At 50.7% G+C, this 15,676-nt stretch overlaps 1 protein-coding gene across 1 annotated transcript in view; it reads left to right on the top strand.

Moving 5' to 3' along the window:
- The window catches only part of Soga1 (suppressor of glucose, autophagy associated 1), a 71,064-nt gene that overhangs the window by 37,459 nt on the left and 17,929 nt on the right, over positions 1–15,676 (top strand). The window contains exons 4-11 of the mRNA XM_031372536.1: positions 1,953–2,015; positions 2,746–3,921; positions 5,134–5,274; positions 8,714–8,839; positions 10,410–10,640; positions 10,893–10,997; positions 11,870–12,037; positions 14,271–14,522. Of these exons, the coding sequence (XP_031228396.1) occupies positions 1,953–2,015; positions 2,746–3,921; positions 5,134–5,274; positions 8,714–8,839; positions 10,410–10,640; positions 10,893–10,997; positions 11,870–12,037; positions 14,271–14,522 (2,262 nt within the window). The remainder of the gene's footprint in view (positions 1–1,952; positions 2,016–2,745; positions 3,922–5,133; positions 5,275–8,713; positions 8,840–10,409; positions 10,641–10,892; positions 10,998–11,869; positions 12,038–14,270; positions 14,523–15,676) is intronic.

Here is a 15,676-nt window from a genome sequence, read left to right as displayed (position 1 = left end):
CAGGGTTTCGCCTCACCAATAGGATGTGTTGTGAGGTGGCCCAGGGTTTCACCTCACCAATAGGATGTATTGCGAGGTGGCCCAGGGTTTCACCTCACCAATAGGATGTGTTGTGAGGTGGCCCAGGGTTCACCTCACCAATAGGATGTGTTGTGAGGTGGCCCAGGGTTTCACCTCACCAATAGGATGTGTTGTGAGGTGGCCCAGGGTTCACCTCACCAATAGGGTGTGTTGTGAGGTGGCCCAGGGTTTCGCCTCACCAATAGGATGTGTTGTGAGGTGGCCCAGGGTTTCACCTCACCAATAGGATGTGTTGTGAGGTGGCCCAGGGTTTCGCCAGTCTGATCAGTGAAAGGCTCAGCCCAATCCCTTTGCTCTGGGTGTCTCACTCCTGAGAGGGGCCAAGTGTTAGGGTTAAGATCTGTTTGTTTTCCTTCCATAAACTTTTCTTCTTCTCTGAACCTAGAGTTCCATGCACACTGGGCAAGCTCTATCAGTGAACTGTATCCCCTAGTCTTGCTTTTGTCTTTTTATTATGAGACAAGGTCTTAATCTATTGCACCGGCAGGCGGGCATTGAATTCATGATTCTCCTGCCTCACTGAGCCTGACTTCTATGCTCTTTCTTGTATTCCTAACCCATTTTCCTATTGCAGATATTTTCCCCAGTTCATTGTCTGTTTTTTGTTGTTGTTGTTTTTGTTTGTTTGGTTGGTTGGTTGGTTGGTTGGTTTTTTTTTCAAGACAGGGAGACAGGTTTCTCTGTGTAGCCTTGGCTGTCCTGGAACTTACTCTGTAGACCAGGCTGGCCTCGAACTCAGAAATCCGCCTGCCTCTGCCTCCCAAGTGCTGGGATTAAAGGCATGTGCCACCACCGCCCAGCTCATTGTCTGTTGTGTGTGTCTGTGTGTGTGCGCGTGCACGCGTGTGCACATGCATGCCTGTCTGTCTGTCTGTCTGTCTGTCTGTCTGTCTGTCTCTGGGGATGGGACCCAGGGCTTTGTGCTCTGCCTCTGATCTGCACAGGATGGTTTGCTGTCCTCTGTTTTGTGTTCCATGCCGTGTTTGCCTGTGTAATCGATGCATTGATTCCCCTCCCTCCAACACTTCTGGGTTTTTTTAACCCTCATTTAGTCTCTCTTGATCATTTCTGAGTCTCCTATGCCGTTTCTAGTATTCTACCCGTATTTTGTTTGTTAGTATTCATCCTGTGTTCAAAGTCCTATGAAATGTTGCTTCCTGTGAGGTGGAGACTTGCATGCAGTTTTAGGGAAGAGCCCCTTTGGTTGTGAGGGAATGAGTCACATCACATAGATGGCTCCAACTGGAGCTAGCGGCCCTTTGGAGTGGAGACAAGGGGGCCTGGGCTAGTCTTTGGATGTGTATTCCACCCAGGGAGAGCATATAAAGCGCTCCCCTTAGCCAGTGAGCACCACTAAGAATGGTCCTCAGCTTGGAGGTCTTTCAGTCCTGAGGCAGGATGCCACAGCATCCTTGACATCTCATTTGTCTAGTTCACTGCTATGTGCTCTACCCTCTGAGGTGTACCCAGGATGTAACAACACTTAAAGAAAGCCCATAAATTTGAATGAGAACCAGGGAAAAGGATACATGAGAAGGATTAGAGGGAAGAAGGCGAAGGGAGAAAATGATGTAATTATCGTATAATTTGGCGGGGGGGTGGGGTGGGGGGAGAAAGCCTAAAAGATGAACAAGAGCACAAGTTCTGATTTCCAGCCAGCAGGATCACAGAGGCCAGAGCGGGTGCAGTGTGGTACCGCACTCCTGCGCTGGGTGTCTACTCATTTCCTCCAGTGCTTGTGGTCAGTCTCTCCTATGCTAGGTGCCCAGTGATCCCTGGTTCACACGGACAGGTTGAGTGGGGACCTCAGTGTGACTTTGGATGTGTGTCATCTTTGTGACCCTTCAGTTTGCTTTCTTCTTTCCCTTTAGCATTCCTTGAAGAAAAGAGGAGCCCGATCTCTGGGGAAGACAGATAAGAAGCCTACTGCCCAGGTAGGACTTCAGCACCCCCCCACACACACACACACACGCACCCTGCAGTTTGTAGTTTGGATGCCCAGACCAACTTCAAGTGTCCTGGGTAGTCCCTAGAGGTCCCTATCCCTTCCCAATGTCTCTCCTGCCCCAACTTCTTCTATGCATTTTCTTGACATCCCCATTTAGTTCTTCCAAGCCCACTCTGACCCCATCCTTAGACAGTCCTGGACCCACAAGTTGATAACCCAACAGGGACGAATAGATCCAAGGTGAATCAGTCCCTCCGCAGCTTGACTGCCACCTGACTGAGACAAATCACGTCAGCTTTCCAGTCTGTTTCTCATCGATTCCTGTTCCGTGGGTTTGTTGCAAGAACTGGATAAAAGCACCAAGTTGTGCAGAGCCCAGAGTCCTGTTAGCAGCGAGGGTGCCGGCACTTTTTGTGTGCTTTCTCATCTAACAGTTATCGTGGGAGAGAAATGTTTCTGCCCACCTTTATAGACGGGGCAGCTCTAACAGGAATGGCCACAGTCACATGTCAGAATGTCACCTGCTTCCAGACTTCCAGATTATAGGTAGTGTGTCCTGCTCTCCATCCTGTGGCCTCCAGGCCTTGATAGCCAAGCTGATTCAACCCCTCCCAACTCCTCCCCCTCCCCATGTTCTCCGACAGTCAGGGCTCCCCAGAATCCCGTGGCTGGGTCCAAGCTGACACTAACCTGTCTCCGTGCCCACCGGGCTGCAGGAGGATAGTGCAGACCTCAAGTGCCAGCTGCACTTTGCAAAGGAGGAGTCGGCCCTCATGTGCAAGAAGCTCACCAAGTTGGCTAAGGAGAACGACAGCATGAAGGAGGAGCTGCTGAAGTACCGATCTCTCTATGGGGACCTGGATGCGGCCCTGTCCGCAGAGGAGCTGGCGGATGCTCCGCACTCCCGTGAGACTGAGCTGAAAGTGCACCTGAAGCTGGTGGAGGAGGAGGCCAACCTGCTGAGCCGCCGCATTGTGGAGCTGGAGGTGGAGAACCGGGGCCTGCGGGCCGAGATGGACGACATGAAGGACCACGGGGGTGGCAGCGGTCCCGAGGCCAGGTTGGCCTTCTCTTCTCTGGGTGGTGAGTGCGGGGAGAGCCTAGCCGAGTTGCGGCGCCATCTGCAGTTTGTGGAAGAGGAGGCTGAGCTGCTGCGGCGCTCCTCAGCCGAGTTGGAGGACCAGAACAAGTTGCTGCTGAATGAGCTGGCCAAATACCGCTCGGAGCATGAGCTGGATGTGACTCTGTCGGAGGACAGCTGCTCGGTGCTCAGCGAGCCCTCGCAGGAGGAGCTGGCAGCTGCCAAGCTGCAGATCGGCGAGCTCAGCGGCAAGGTCAAGAAGCTGCAGTATGAGAACCGCGTGCTCCTCTCCAACTTGCAGCGCTGTGACCTGGCTTCCTGCCAGAGCACACGCCCCATGCTGGAGACGGATGCTGAGGCTGGGGACTCCGCGCAGTGCGTGCCTGCCCCTCTGGGTGAGACGCTGGAGCCCCACGCCGCCAGGCTTTGCAGGGCCCGTGAGACCGAGGCGCTGCCCGGCCTACGGGAACAGGCCGCCTTGGTCAGCAAGGCCATCGACGTCCTGGTGGCTGATGCCAATGGCTTCTCAGTCGGCCTCCGCCTGTGCCTGGACAATGAGTGTGCTGACTTGCGATTGCACGAGGCGCCTGACAACAGCGAGGGCCCCAGGGATGCCAAGCTCATCCATGCCATCCTGGTACGACTGAGTGTGTTGCAACAGGAGCTGAACGCCTTCACCCGCAAGGCAGATGTGGCTTTGGGGAGCTCTGGCAAGGAGCAGCCTGAGCCCTTCCCTGCTCTGCCCACCTTGGGCTCCCAAGGGCCCGCAAAGGAGATCATACTGTCCAAAGATCTTGGCTCTGACTTCCAGGTAAGATGCCACAGGCCAGGGTCCTGTTACTTTTATTATAAACATGTTCTGAACCAGGCACATGACAGAGGACACAAAGCCCCGTGTACACAACTTCACAACTGTCCCACAGGGAACAATCCTGGTCATCACCTAGAACATGACCAGCCCCGAAGCAGCCCTGGGTGATCTCTCTGCTCTCCGGAATAACCTCCTGGTTTTATCCATCTTTGAGCTTTATATAAATGGAATTCTATAGACCAAACACAGCAGTGCCTAGCTGTGTTCACTCACCCAACTATTTGCTATTACAGCTGCAATTTCTTTGCTGCAGTTACACATCTCAGCTGAGTCCTGGGGGCGCCCTTCTGACCCTTCTCCACATACCCTCTCCTGCGCTTGCGTGTGCTCTCTTAGCTACTGTTATAGCTACTCTTGCTGGACAGTGTGTTTCCTCATGCCCTGCATTCCCTGTCTGTTGGCTGGGTACCCTGTGGATGGTTCCTACCCTTTGTGCTCAGCACGGGGTGGGTGGAGGTCTGCAGAACCAGATAGGACTAGGATTCCCACTCTAAAGGTCCTACTGCCTAGTGAGGAGGAAATAATCAATCAACATGTCAAGCCTGTGAATGTGATGTGACGGGACGCCTGGTTTTTATCAACCAGGAACTTGTCCTAGATCTTGAAGAGGCTCAGATCATAAAGAGAAGGAACATGGTAGGTCAGGGCGCAGGACAGGGCGCAGTTGGGAGGCTGGGCTGCAGAGAGCGTGGAGCGGTGTAGTGTTCATCCTGAGAGAATAGTAGGAGATTGCTGTGTGTGGCACTGCACTGCACAGGACTGTACGCTAGCCGCTTCAGCTGTGCTGCTGTGGCTTCAGATAGCTTCTTGAAACAAGTGGGAAGACCCATGTTGAGTCTCCCTCTTGTTTCCTCCTGAAGTAAGAGTGAGCAGTGGCCACACAAGTCACAGGGTGACGGAGTTGTTTCAGAAGGCTTTGGGTGACGGAGTTGTTTCAGAAGGCTTTGTGTAAAAGCCATTCACAAAATTAGTGTTTCCACTTGCCTCATCGCTCCTTTTGCAATAAGCAAATGAGTTGCGGCCGTGCACCCTGGGAAGGCTGATTTACCCGGGCTCCCTCTCATGTGGACAAAGCCCGTTATGGAGCTGAGGCCTGGTGGGACCTTTATAGCACTCTCTGGGCCTCTCCCCATGGCTCTCTTCTGCTTGTAGCCACCTGACTTCAGAGACCTGCTGGAGTGGGAACCCAGGATCCGAGAGGCCTTCCGTGCCGGTGACTTGGAGTCCAAGCCTGACCCTAGTCGGACCTTCAGGCCGTACAGGGCCGAAGACAATGATTCCTATGCCTCTGAGGTGGGTCTAGGCCTAAGTAAGCTGTTAGGTGGAAGCCGATAGGCTAGGAGGAGGAGGAGGATGCCATAGGTTTTAAGCCTTTCCTTTAGGTTTAAGCTCCTGACAGCCAAGGCCAAAAGAAAGAGAGAGAGAGAGAGAGAGAGAGAGAGAGAGAGAGAAAGGGAATTTGAATTAATCCTTTGGTCTAATTAGAGGAAGCTTAGCTGGACATAATATCAAGCTGTAATCCCAGTATCAGGATATTCAGGCAACAGGGATCCTGAACTGGAGGCTATCTTGAAATGACTAAGTTATGTAGCAGAGAAGCCATGGCCTCTCCATGCAGGCTGTTTTGAGTTCATGTTGTGAGTCTCCAGGGTGCTGGCTGTGAGGTCTTGGAAAAGTCATTTCACTCCTGTAAGTTGTCAGGTTTGCCACAGACAAGAACAGAGCCTTGGCTTGCTGGCCTGGTCTCTGGCTGAGGATGAGGACGGCGTCCATGACAAGTCACTTGGACTCGGGCAACTCGAGTGCTGAGTCCCGATGCCGGTCTGGTGGCGTGACCTTAGATACATACGTCTACTCCCATGTGCCTGGCTTTCCCACCACAACACTTACAGTTCCTAGAGTCGCTAAGATTCTCTGATCTTTGAGAAGTTCTCTGACCTCCGGAGCCTGAGAAGCTCCCTGGAGCTGAAGGGTCAAATTCTCTAGTGACATGGTCTGGATGTCCTCATGGCCATGGTGGAGGAGGAAGAGGAGAAGCGCCTGGACATGGAGCTAATAAGCTCTAGTGCTATGTAGTTAGCTGCAGAAGGCCTCAACTTTGATCCCCAATCAGGAGATGGATAGACATAGAGAAGGGGAGGGAGAGGAGGAGGAGGTGGAGGAGGAAGAGGAAGAGACAATCGGAGGTGCTTAGATCTCCTTTTCTGAGGAGAAAATAGGCTTGTTTGTGTCGGCTCATTTACACCTTGACTCAGTGTCCTCACTCGTAGTGAGTAGCTATGACTGAGCACAGTGCCAACCCCCAGTTCAAGAGCGGTGTGCAGAGGCAGGAGCCTGACTTCTATTTAAGAGTTTTTTTGCTTCTTTGTTGAGCCAGGGTCTCAGTATTAGGTTACGCTTACCTCAAACTTACCCTCCTCCTGCCTCCAACTTCCAAGTGCTGGGATTACAGGCACATGACACTTTGCCCAGATCTACAAGGATTTTTAATACAGAACAGGTGTACATGACATGCCTGGTATCACCGCAGAGACTGCCAAATTATATTATTGGCCACATATTTTTTCTCACAGCAGGACACCTGCTATGCCTGGGACCATATCCATTTTTCTGTTCCTGTTACCAGAAATACCTAATCTTTTTTTTTTTTTTTTTGGCGATGGAGTCTCACTGTGTTGCCCGGGCTGGCCTCAAACTCACGGGTTCCGGTGATCCACCTGCCTCATGCCCATTTCATCTCATCTAAAAGATTGCGGGAAATATTAAAAAGACCACCCCTCACACTCTCCGGCCCCTCCGGACCATGTTCTTGTTCTAGTGCCGATACTGGCCAGCCACATCACTGTGTCCCGGCGGGCTCCTGAAATCCTCTCCCAGCTAGCAAGATCATCTTGCTTACATGCAGCGCTCCACACACCCCACAATCAGTCATCTAGTGCCTAGTTACCCGGTAGAAACATGACTCTTAAGGCTTAACTATCCAATCAGGTTTATATATCAATAAGATCACAATTTACAAGATGCCCATACAATTATTACAGAGCCAAATGATAAAGATAATGCTGTAACCCAATTATTCTAACCTTGTGAAAACCTTAGCTACCTGTGACTGCTTAAAACCACATGGGTCTGGATCATCTTCCTGTTCACCTGCCTCCATGCTGCCTCCCTATTCCTGTCCAATCACAGACCTATCATTGCCCTAATGTGATTGGACAGAGAAAATGCTACAACAAGGAATAACAGTAAATTAGTGATGGATGGGGCTACAGCCCAGAGATGATTCACTTGCTCAGCACATGCGAGGCCTTGTGCCCAGTCCTCAGCACCAATGCACAGACATGCATGGACATGCACACACAAGCAGACACGTTTGCACACACATGGACACACCCATGAACCACACATGCATACACATACATACATGCATTCACACACATAAGCAGACACACACATATATATACATGCACACACACATGCGTGCACACACACACATACACTACACATGCATGCACATACATATGTACCACACATGCACACATATACACACATAGATAGGAAAGGGCAGAGAGGGAGAAAGGAAGAGCAGGTGTCTATGGCTTTTCACAAACTGAACACTTCTCTCCCCTTTGGGCTTTGGACAGAGTCTTGTTATGTAGTCCACGCTGGCCTCAAGCTCATGAGCTTCCTGTTTTGTAATTAGCATCTAGAATCATAAGAAGACTCTATACTTCTGAGTTCCCTTCTAGTCTCTTATAAAAGAACAGGTTTTAAAAATACTGTTTACATTTCTCTATTTATTTAGTGTATGGGTATGTGCACAAGGTGTATAAGTCAGAGGACAATTTACAGGAGTTGGTTCACTCCTCCTACCATGTGGGTCCCAGGGATCAAACCCAGGTCTTGATGCTTAGCTGCAAGCACCTTTTTCTGCTGAGCCATCTTGATAGGCCAAGAACAAATTAACTTCATTTAGCTTAAATGCTTTAAAGACACAACTTTCCCAGAAAATGGAGAATTTGGTTAACTTTTTAAAAATTATCTTATTCCATAGTCACTGAAATCCACAATTAAATTTCTGAGCAGCATTATTACATGAAGATACAAAGAAAATCAAGATCATTATGTAGTTAACCACACTGATATTTACCATATTTCTGTTATGTGACAGCATACAAAGACAGCATCTGTAACTGAACATCTGGGTGGAGCTTTGCACATACAGACCCATTAAACACATTTGAAACCTCATTTATCTTTTAAGTTGCATCCAAATTTTTAGTTATAAACAATGAGCTAGCTTGTGAGTGGCAAGCACCTATAGCTCCAGCTACTTGGTGGAGCTGAAACTGGAAGAGACATTGAGCTCAGGGGTTTGAGATCAGCCTGTGAGGCTCTATATCAGAAATAAGTAATCAATTAAATTTAATCAATTAATTAAATCTAACCAATTAAAGAGACTGTGAACAACTTTGTGACTCAGTTTTAGTTTTCATAGGATTTTCCTTTTCTGCAGATAAGTTTGCAAGAGAGAAATGTTAAAATTATATTGGGAGGATTTGACATGCATTGTTTTGTGTAATTGTCCTGATGACCCCCCTAGGCGAGGACAGTGTTATGCCTAATAGAGGAGACTCCGGCCCAGCTTACTGTTGATTTCCTGCTGCTGCAGGTTCTTTGACCACAGCCTGTGTCTTCTCCCTCCTCCTTGTCTGGCCCCCACCCCACATAGATCAAGGAACTTCAGCTGGTCCTGGCCGAGGCCCACGACAGCCTCCGGGGCTTGCAAGAGCAGCTGTCCCAGGAGCGGCAGCTACGGAAGGAGGAGGCTGACAGCTTCAACCAGAAGATGGTCCAGGTGGGTTTGGACCACAATTTTTTTTTTTTTTTTTTTTTTTACCTACTACAACTTGTCTCAGAAGGGAAGGTAAAGGGGCCGTGGGATAGCTCTTTGGTAGAGCACTTGACCAGCCTGTGAGAGGCTCTGGGTTCTGTTCCTGGCATAGGAAGAAATCAAACACTGCTAAAAGCAGGGTCCTCAGAAGGGGATAACAATGGGGAAAGCTGGCTGTCACTGAGTATGTAGCCCTGGCTGTTCACTTGATGTGTAGACTGGGTTGATTCTAACTCACAGAAATCTACCTACTTCTGTCTCCTGAGTGCTGGGATTAAAGGTATTCATCACCACGCCTGTCTTGGTTTTATCTCTTTTTTAAAAAAATTTTAAAAGACTTTATTTTTAATTACATGTAGATGTGTGTGCATATATGCATGTGTGTGTAGGTATGTGTGTCTATGTGCATGTCTGTGTAGGGTGTTAGGGTGTGTGTGTGTGTGTATATCTTTGTAGGTGTCTGCAGAAAAACTAGACGTGTCAGGTTTCCTTTGATCTGCTTGATGTGGGTGCTAGGAATTGAACCCAGGTCCCCAGGAAGAGCAGCTAGTGCTCTTAACCACTGAGCCATCTCTCCAGCTCTTGTTTCATTTCTTGGCCTCAGCTTCCTGTCTGTGAAATGGTGCCCATATCAAGCCTGGCTGTGGATCAGTTTGATAGTTCTGTAATAGCATTTCTTAAACCTTAGTGTTGAGGCTGGGTAAAGCGGTGAGATGGGTAAAGACATTTGCCACCAAGCCTCACAGCTTGAGCTTGATCCCCAGGACCCACACAGTGAGAGAGAACCAACCTGCTCTAGTCTTCTGATCCACACACATACATGCCATAGCAGCCGTGCCCACCCATACACATACATGCCATGGCAGCTGTGCCCACCCATACACATACAAAACAGTAAGCAAATGTAAAAAGGAAAAAAACCCACCTCATTGAATGGCCCACATAACCCACCTTGTACATGTTATAGCTTGCAGGCCTCATTCTCCTCCCTTATGGGATGCCCTCACTTTACTGATTGGTAACGCATGGAAGGATGAACCGAAGAGGAACACAGAGCAGATGTGCTTTGCTCAGAGCTGTACATCCCAGGCCTTTGGCTCCCATAGCTGTGAGCCAGTGTTGCTCCCTAGGATGCTTCCTATTTCAGCCTTCCTTAATCTAGCATGCCTCTGCTCTGCACCTGCTGCCCTCTCTGCAGTCCCCACACACCAGAGTGAGCACATGGGAAACAAGTTTGCTCAGGGTTTTGAGATGGGATCCCTCCCTGGCACCTGGGCTCACCTATGAGGATACGCTGGGCGACTGAGCTCTCATATGTGGGTTCTGGAGAATAAACTCAGGTCTTTGTGCTTGTATGGAGGGCACTTTAGTGACTGCTCTCTCTCCAGCCCACTGCTGCTGCTTTTGAGAGTTCTTCTTCCCTGGATGCAATGGGCAGAGGTTCCCAGTAGGCACTTGCCATTGGTGTTCCCCTCCACCCTTGTCTGGGTCTGGAATCAACTGGGGCCTCCCTTGCTCACTCCTGTCCTGACAGCTGAAAGAAGACCAGCAGAGGGCTCTGCTGAGGCGGGAGTTTGAGCTGCAGAGTCTGAGCCTCCAGCGGCGACTGGAGCAGAAGTTCTGGAGCCAAGAGAAGAACATCCTGGTGCAGGAGTCCCAGCAGTTCAAGCACAACTTCCTGCTGCTCTTCATGAAGCTCCGGTGGTTCCTGAAGCGCTGGCGGCAGGGCAAGGTTCTGCCCAATGAGGAGGATGACTTCCTGGAGGTATGGCTGAGCTTAGTTAGCTCTAGCCCAGTCAGGGAGAGGGAACCGTGGGTCATGAATTCTGATTCTCGGCCTGAACAGTGCCAGGTTGGGGAGTGGGTCACAGTTAAGGTAAGTCAGTGACGGGCTTTGGTTCATCCTGAGCCATCTATCCGTCCCACACGTCTGTGCAGTCTCCTCTCTATCTGGACTGCTTGCTGGTGTTTCTGTCCTTTGAAGGCTGAGCTTGTTGAATCTGGTTTCTCAAACCAGGTGAACAGTATGAAGGAACTGTACCTGCTGATGGAGGAAGAGGAGATGAACGCCCAGCACTCGGATAACAAGGCCTGCACAGGGGACAGCTGGACTCAGAACACGGTGTGTTTAGCGTCTGGTCCTACCTTACCCGTGTGCACGTCATCCATCAATAAGCACTTCCTACTGCCTTCTCAGCCCTGACTGGACACAGGGTCTGCAGATGGTTATTGCCTGGATTCAGGCCCACCAGTTGCTCAGTGCTAGGGGGACATCCCAGGGTAGTGACAGAAGGTCAATGTCACAAGAAGGGGAGCAGCAATCTGTTTGTTGTATAGGAAACAATGTTAGAGAATGGGGGTCCCATGTCATGCGTTTCCATGGATGAATAGGGGCTTGTCAATTCAGAATAGAAAAAAGACTATATTGAACCCAGAGGACCTCATGTACAGAGGTGTGGCAGGGTGCACTGGAGTGGTGCTGGCCGGTGGGACATTATGGGAGGGTGAGGATACAAGGCCAGGGTCACATGAAAGAGTCCTTAAGTAAGAACTGTCAAATCAAGCTATGGGTCAGAGGGGGCCATGGAGTTTTCCCCCCAGGGTTCTACAGTGAGCTGAAGTGGGGGTGAGCAGTGTGTAAGGAACCAGGAAAGGGGCTTGGAATCCAGTCTGACACCATTTGAGGAGCCCCATGGAGACATCAACTCAGAGAGGAGAGATGTGCAGCCTGGGGCCCATGAAGCCTAGGAGAGGTGGGTTGTCTGCATTTGGGCAGAACAGCTGCTCCTGTAATAGAATTCACTGTGTATGAGACTTACTGCTTAGCTCAGCTATTTAGAATAGGCCTACAGCCCCATTTTACTGGTGAGAGGACCTGAGGAGAACTCTCTGAAGCTAGTAGGGCCCCAACTGGACTCCTGGGTGAGTCAGCTATGCCAGGGCTACCCTCCCTGCCTTTACAAAATTCCTGACCAGGCCTTATTCTGTCGGCAGCCTAACGAGTACATCAAGACCCTGGCTGACATGAAGGTCACACTGAAGGAACTGTGCTGGCTGCTCCGGGACGAGCGTCGGGGTCTGACTGAACTTCAGCAGCAATTCGCAAAGGCCAAGGCCACCTGGGAGACAGAGCGGGCAGAGCTCAAGGGCCATGCCTCGCAGGTAAGCCTCCCTGCTTGTTAGGGACAGCCCCGTCCTCTTTCCCAGCCCAGATCTAGACAGTCAGGTCTCAGGGGAGGCTGCTAAGGATGCACAGGACCCCCAGCACTTCACGGTGTGCCCCAGAGAGACTGACAGGAATGTAGGCTGCACCCTGGACTCACAGAATGCTTCCACGCCCGCTTGCATGTCACATCCAGCATGGCTCCTAATAGACCGGACCAGGATGTTGAGAGAGTGAAGAAAGACAGGCAGACACCAGGATACACAGAAAGCCGGGATCAGGAGATCTGGACTCTCTGTGGAGAAAGCACAGTGATATGGAAGCTCACCCAGAGGTGACCATTAATGCAGATAATGCAGTAATGACCAGAGGTGACCATTAATGCAGATAATGCAGTAATGACCAGAGGTGGTCATTAATGCAGATAATGCAGTAATGACCAGAGGTGGCCATTAATGCAGATAATGCAATAATGACCAGAGGTGACCATTAATGCAGTAATGACCAGAGGTGGCCATTAATGCAGATAATGCAGTAATGACCAGAGGTGGCCATTAATGCAGATAATGCAGTAATGACCAGAGGTGACCATTAATGCAGATAATGCAGTAATGACCAGAGGTGGTCATTAATGCAGATCAACCAGCAGGCGGGGATTATGGTATACAACACAATCAGGGGACACAAGTTCAGCTAATCTGGGCAGGAGCACTCCGTAGGGAAGCTGCCTCCAGGCTGCGAGGATTGCAGGGGGCTGCTGTGGTGGACATCTTCATACACACAGAGGAAAGCTTTGCCATTTCCCTCTGAGCTTCACCCTGGTGGGGCAAACCGCTTTGCCATGTCTCCATGGGTCCCAAGGTCACCAGGTGTCTTTGCCATGTCTCCATGGGTCCCAAGGTCACCAGGTGTCTTTGACGTGACTATATACCCATGCCAAGAGTACACATAAGCCCAGAACCTGACTCACTAGGGCTTCCTCTGTCCTCACACCTGTACTTGGTAATAGGCCGCATACTCCCGCTTGGGCTCCGCTGGCTGCTATCCCACATTTGCTTTCTTCTCTCCTCATGAGGACTCCCAGACCCCGATAACTGGCTCTAATGTGTTCCTCATACTCAATTAGGAGTCTACTCTCCAGCCACCCAGCCTGACTATAGGAGCTCTCACCAGCATCCCCAGGGGTCTGGCATCTGCTGTGTACCTGGGGGCAAGTTGTTCCCCAACTCTGGCCCAACAAATGGGAAGACAGAAAATGCTCTGAACTCTGTGCTTCTACAGACCGGGCCCCTGGCCTCCTCCAGCACACGATGGCTTCCGGGTGCCTTCCTTGCCATGTGTGGCCAGGGAGACAGGCACCCTGAAGGTCTCTGCTGGACCAGAGGAGTTAGATTTCTCTCCTAGGTATTAAGTAGCAGACTCGCTCTTGCTCCCCAAGCTTCTGAACTCCTTGTTCACATGGGTGCGTTTCTACCCTCGCCTGGTGTGTGGAGACTCCTTGCTTCCTCCTGAGCCCTGTGCTCTTCCTCACCCTGTGGATGTCAGTCTCCCAGCATTCCCCTCAGCCCCTCAATGCTGCCCAGGCCCAGCCTCCTAAGGATTAGCATTCTCATGGGGCCAGTGAGTCTTGAGGCTGTATGTCTCATTACTGCTTCCTCTGATGAGGTCCAGGCAGAGAAAGATATGCTGGACCATTCCTTCACCTGTGTATTATGTGACTATGTGTACATGTCCCAGTGCAGGACCTGTGGGACAAGGTGGGGCCCAGCTTTCAAGGGGATAGGAGTGGAGAATAATGGAAATTGGTGCTGCTGGTAAGAATTGGTAAATGGGTGCTGGGCAGTGGTGGTGCACGCCTTTAATCCCAGCACTTGGGAGGCAGAGGCAGGCGAATTTGTGAGTTTGAGGCCAGCCTGGTTTACAGAGTGAGTTCCAGGACAGCCAGGGATACACAGAGAAACCCAGTCTTGAAACAAAACAAAACAAAAGAATTGGTAAATGTCTGGCTAGCTGGGGGCTCTGCCTTTTGTAGCAGGATATGGAATGCTTACCTAGCCCCTTGCTTTGCTTACAGAGCCTTAGGAAGAGAGCATTGGGTTCGGGGGTCTGTCTTGTATGTAGAAAGGGATCCAAGGGGTCCATAGCACCGAGGGTCCCTGAAGTTCTCCCTGGTATGTGTTTGGAGCCAGTGTCCCCTGCCACTATCCAACTAGCTGGCGCTTCTTCCTGCAGGTGGAGCTGAAGGCTGGGAAGGGTGCCAGCGAAAGGCCTGGGCCGGACTGGAAGGCTGCACTGCAGAGAGAGCGGGAGGAGCAACAGCACCTCCTGGCAGAGTCCTACAGTGCTGTCATGGAGCTGACGAGGCAGCTGCAGCTGAGTGAGCGCCACTGGAGCCAGGAGAAGCTGCAGCTGGTGGAGCGGCTGCAGGGAGAAAAGCAGCAGGTGGAGCAGCAGGTGAAGGAGCTGCAGAACCGCCTCAGTCAGGTAAGGCTCTTCTGTAGTGATAGATAGCTAGAGCCCAGCACTCAGAGGAAACCATGAGAGTCAGGCCCTTTCCTTCGCAGCAGTCTTTCAGGCCTCTCCCCACATCAGCGCTTGCTTCCTTCACTCTTAGAAGTGGCAGCCTCCTAGAAGGCTGCTGTTTCCAGTTCACATCTTACAGCTTAGCAGTTGCAATAAGGAAGTGCTTTTGTCTCACAAGTTCTCACTGAGCAGGTGTGCCCATCAGTAGGGCCTTTCAGGACCCAGGACCCAAAAGGGAAGAGCCAAGAGGGAAGGCCACTTTGCAGATGAGCAAAATGAGCCAAAATGTCCTGTTTCCCATAGGAAAGCTAGAGTCCTCTGACCAGAGAGGGAAACCAAGACCTAAAGTACTACAAAAACCATATTGCGTCTGGCTCCCTGCCTTTTGCTCTGTAGGTATACATCTGTGGAGGGTTTTCTGTTTGGTTTGGTTTTCACTAATTGAGCCATTATGTTTCTGCATGTGCAATTCCCTCTTCCGAGGAGAGCCTCGCTCAGTTTAACTGCTGCTTGACTCCTATTCATTCTACACTGACAGAATCTAGGCACCACGTTTCACTTGGAGCTGGTAGAGCACGGGCCTAGCATGCATGAAGCCCTGGGCTGGATCCCCAGCACCATGGGAGCCAAGGGTGGCAGCTCATGCCTGTAATTTTTTGGGAGGTAAAGGCAGGAGCATTAGAGGTTCAAGGTCATTATCCTCAGCTACTTAATGAGTTTGAAAGTAGCGTGGTTTACATGAAACTCTGTCTCGAAAAACCAAACAAGCAGAAAGCAGCCCCTACTGTAGTCTGCACACACGTGTATGTGTACACATATTCAGGGGGGGTTCCCTGCTGGTCGTGTGTGTGTGTGTGTGTGTGTGTGTGTGTGTGTGTGTGTGTCTGTGTGTGAGAGAGCACATGCATGTATGTGTGTGTGTCTGTGTATATGTGTGAGCACATATATGTGTATATGTGCGTGTATGTGTGTGTGTGTATGAGTGTGTCTGTGTGTGTCTGTGTGTCTGTGTATATGTGTGAGCACGTGCATGTGTGTGTGCATGCGTGTGTGTGAGAGCACATGCGTGTATGTGTGTGTGTGTGTATATGGGTGAGCACGCATGCAAGTGTGCA

This window comes from Mastomys coucha, unplaced genomic scaffold, assembly GCF_008632895.1.
Source record: "Mastomys coucha isolate ucsf_1 unplaced genomic scaffold, UCSF_Mcou_1 pScaffold15, whole genome shotgun sequence".
NCBI classification, from domain to species: domain Eukaryota; kingdom Metazoa; phylum Chordata; class Mammalia; order Rodentia; family Muridae; genus Mastomys; species Mastomys coucha.
The sequence above is the reverse complement of the archived record's forward strand: the minus strand, read 5'-3'. Positions and strand labels throughout refer to the sequence as shown.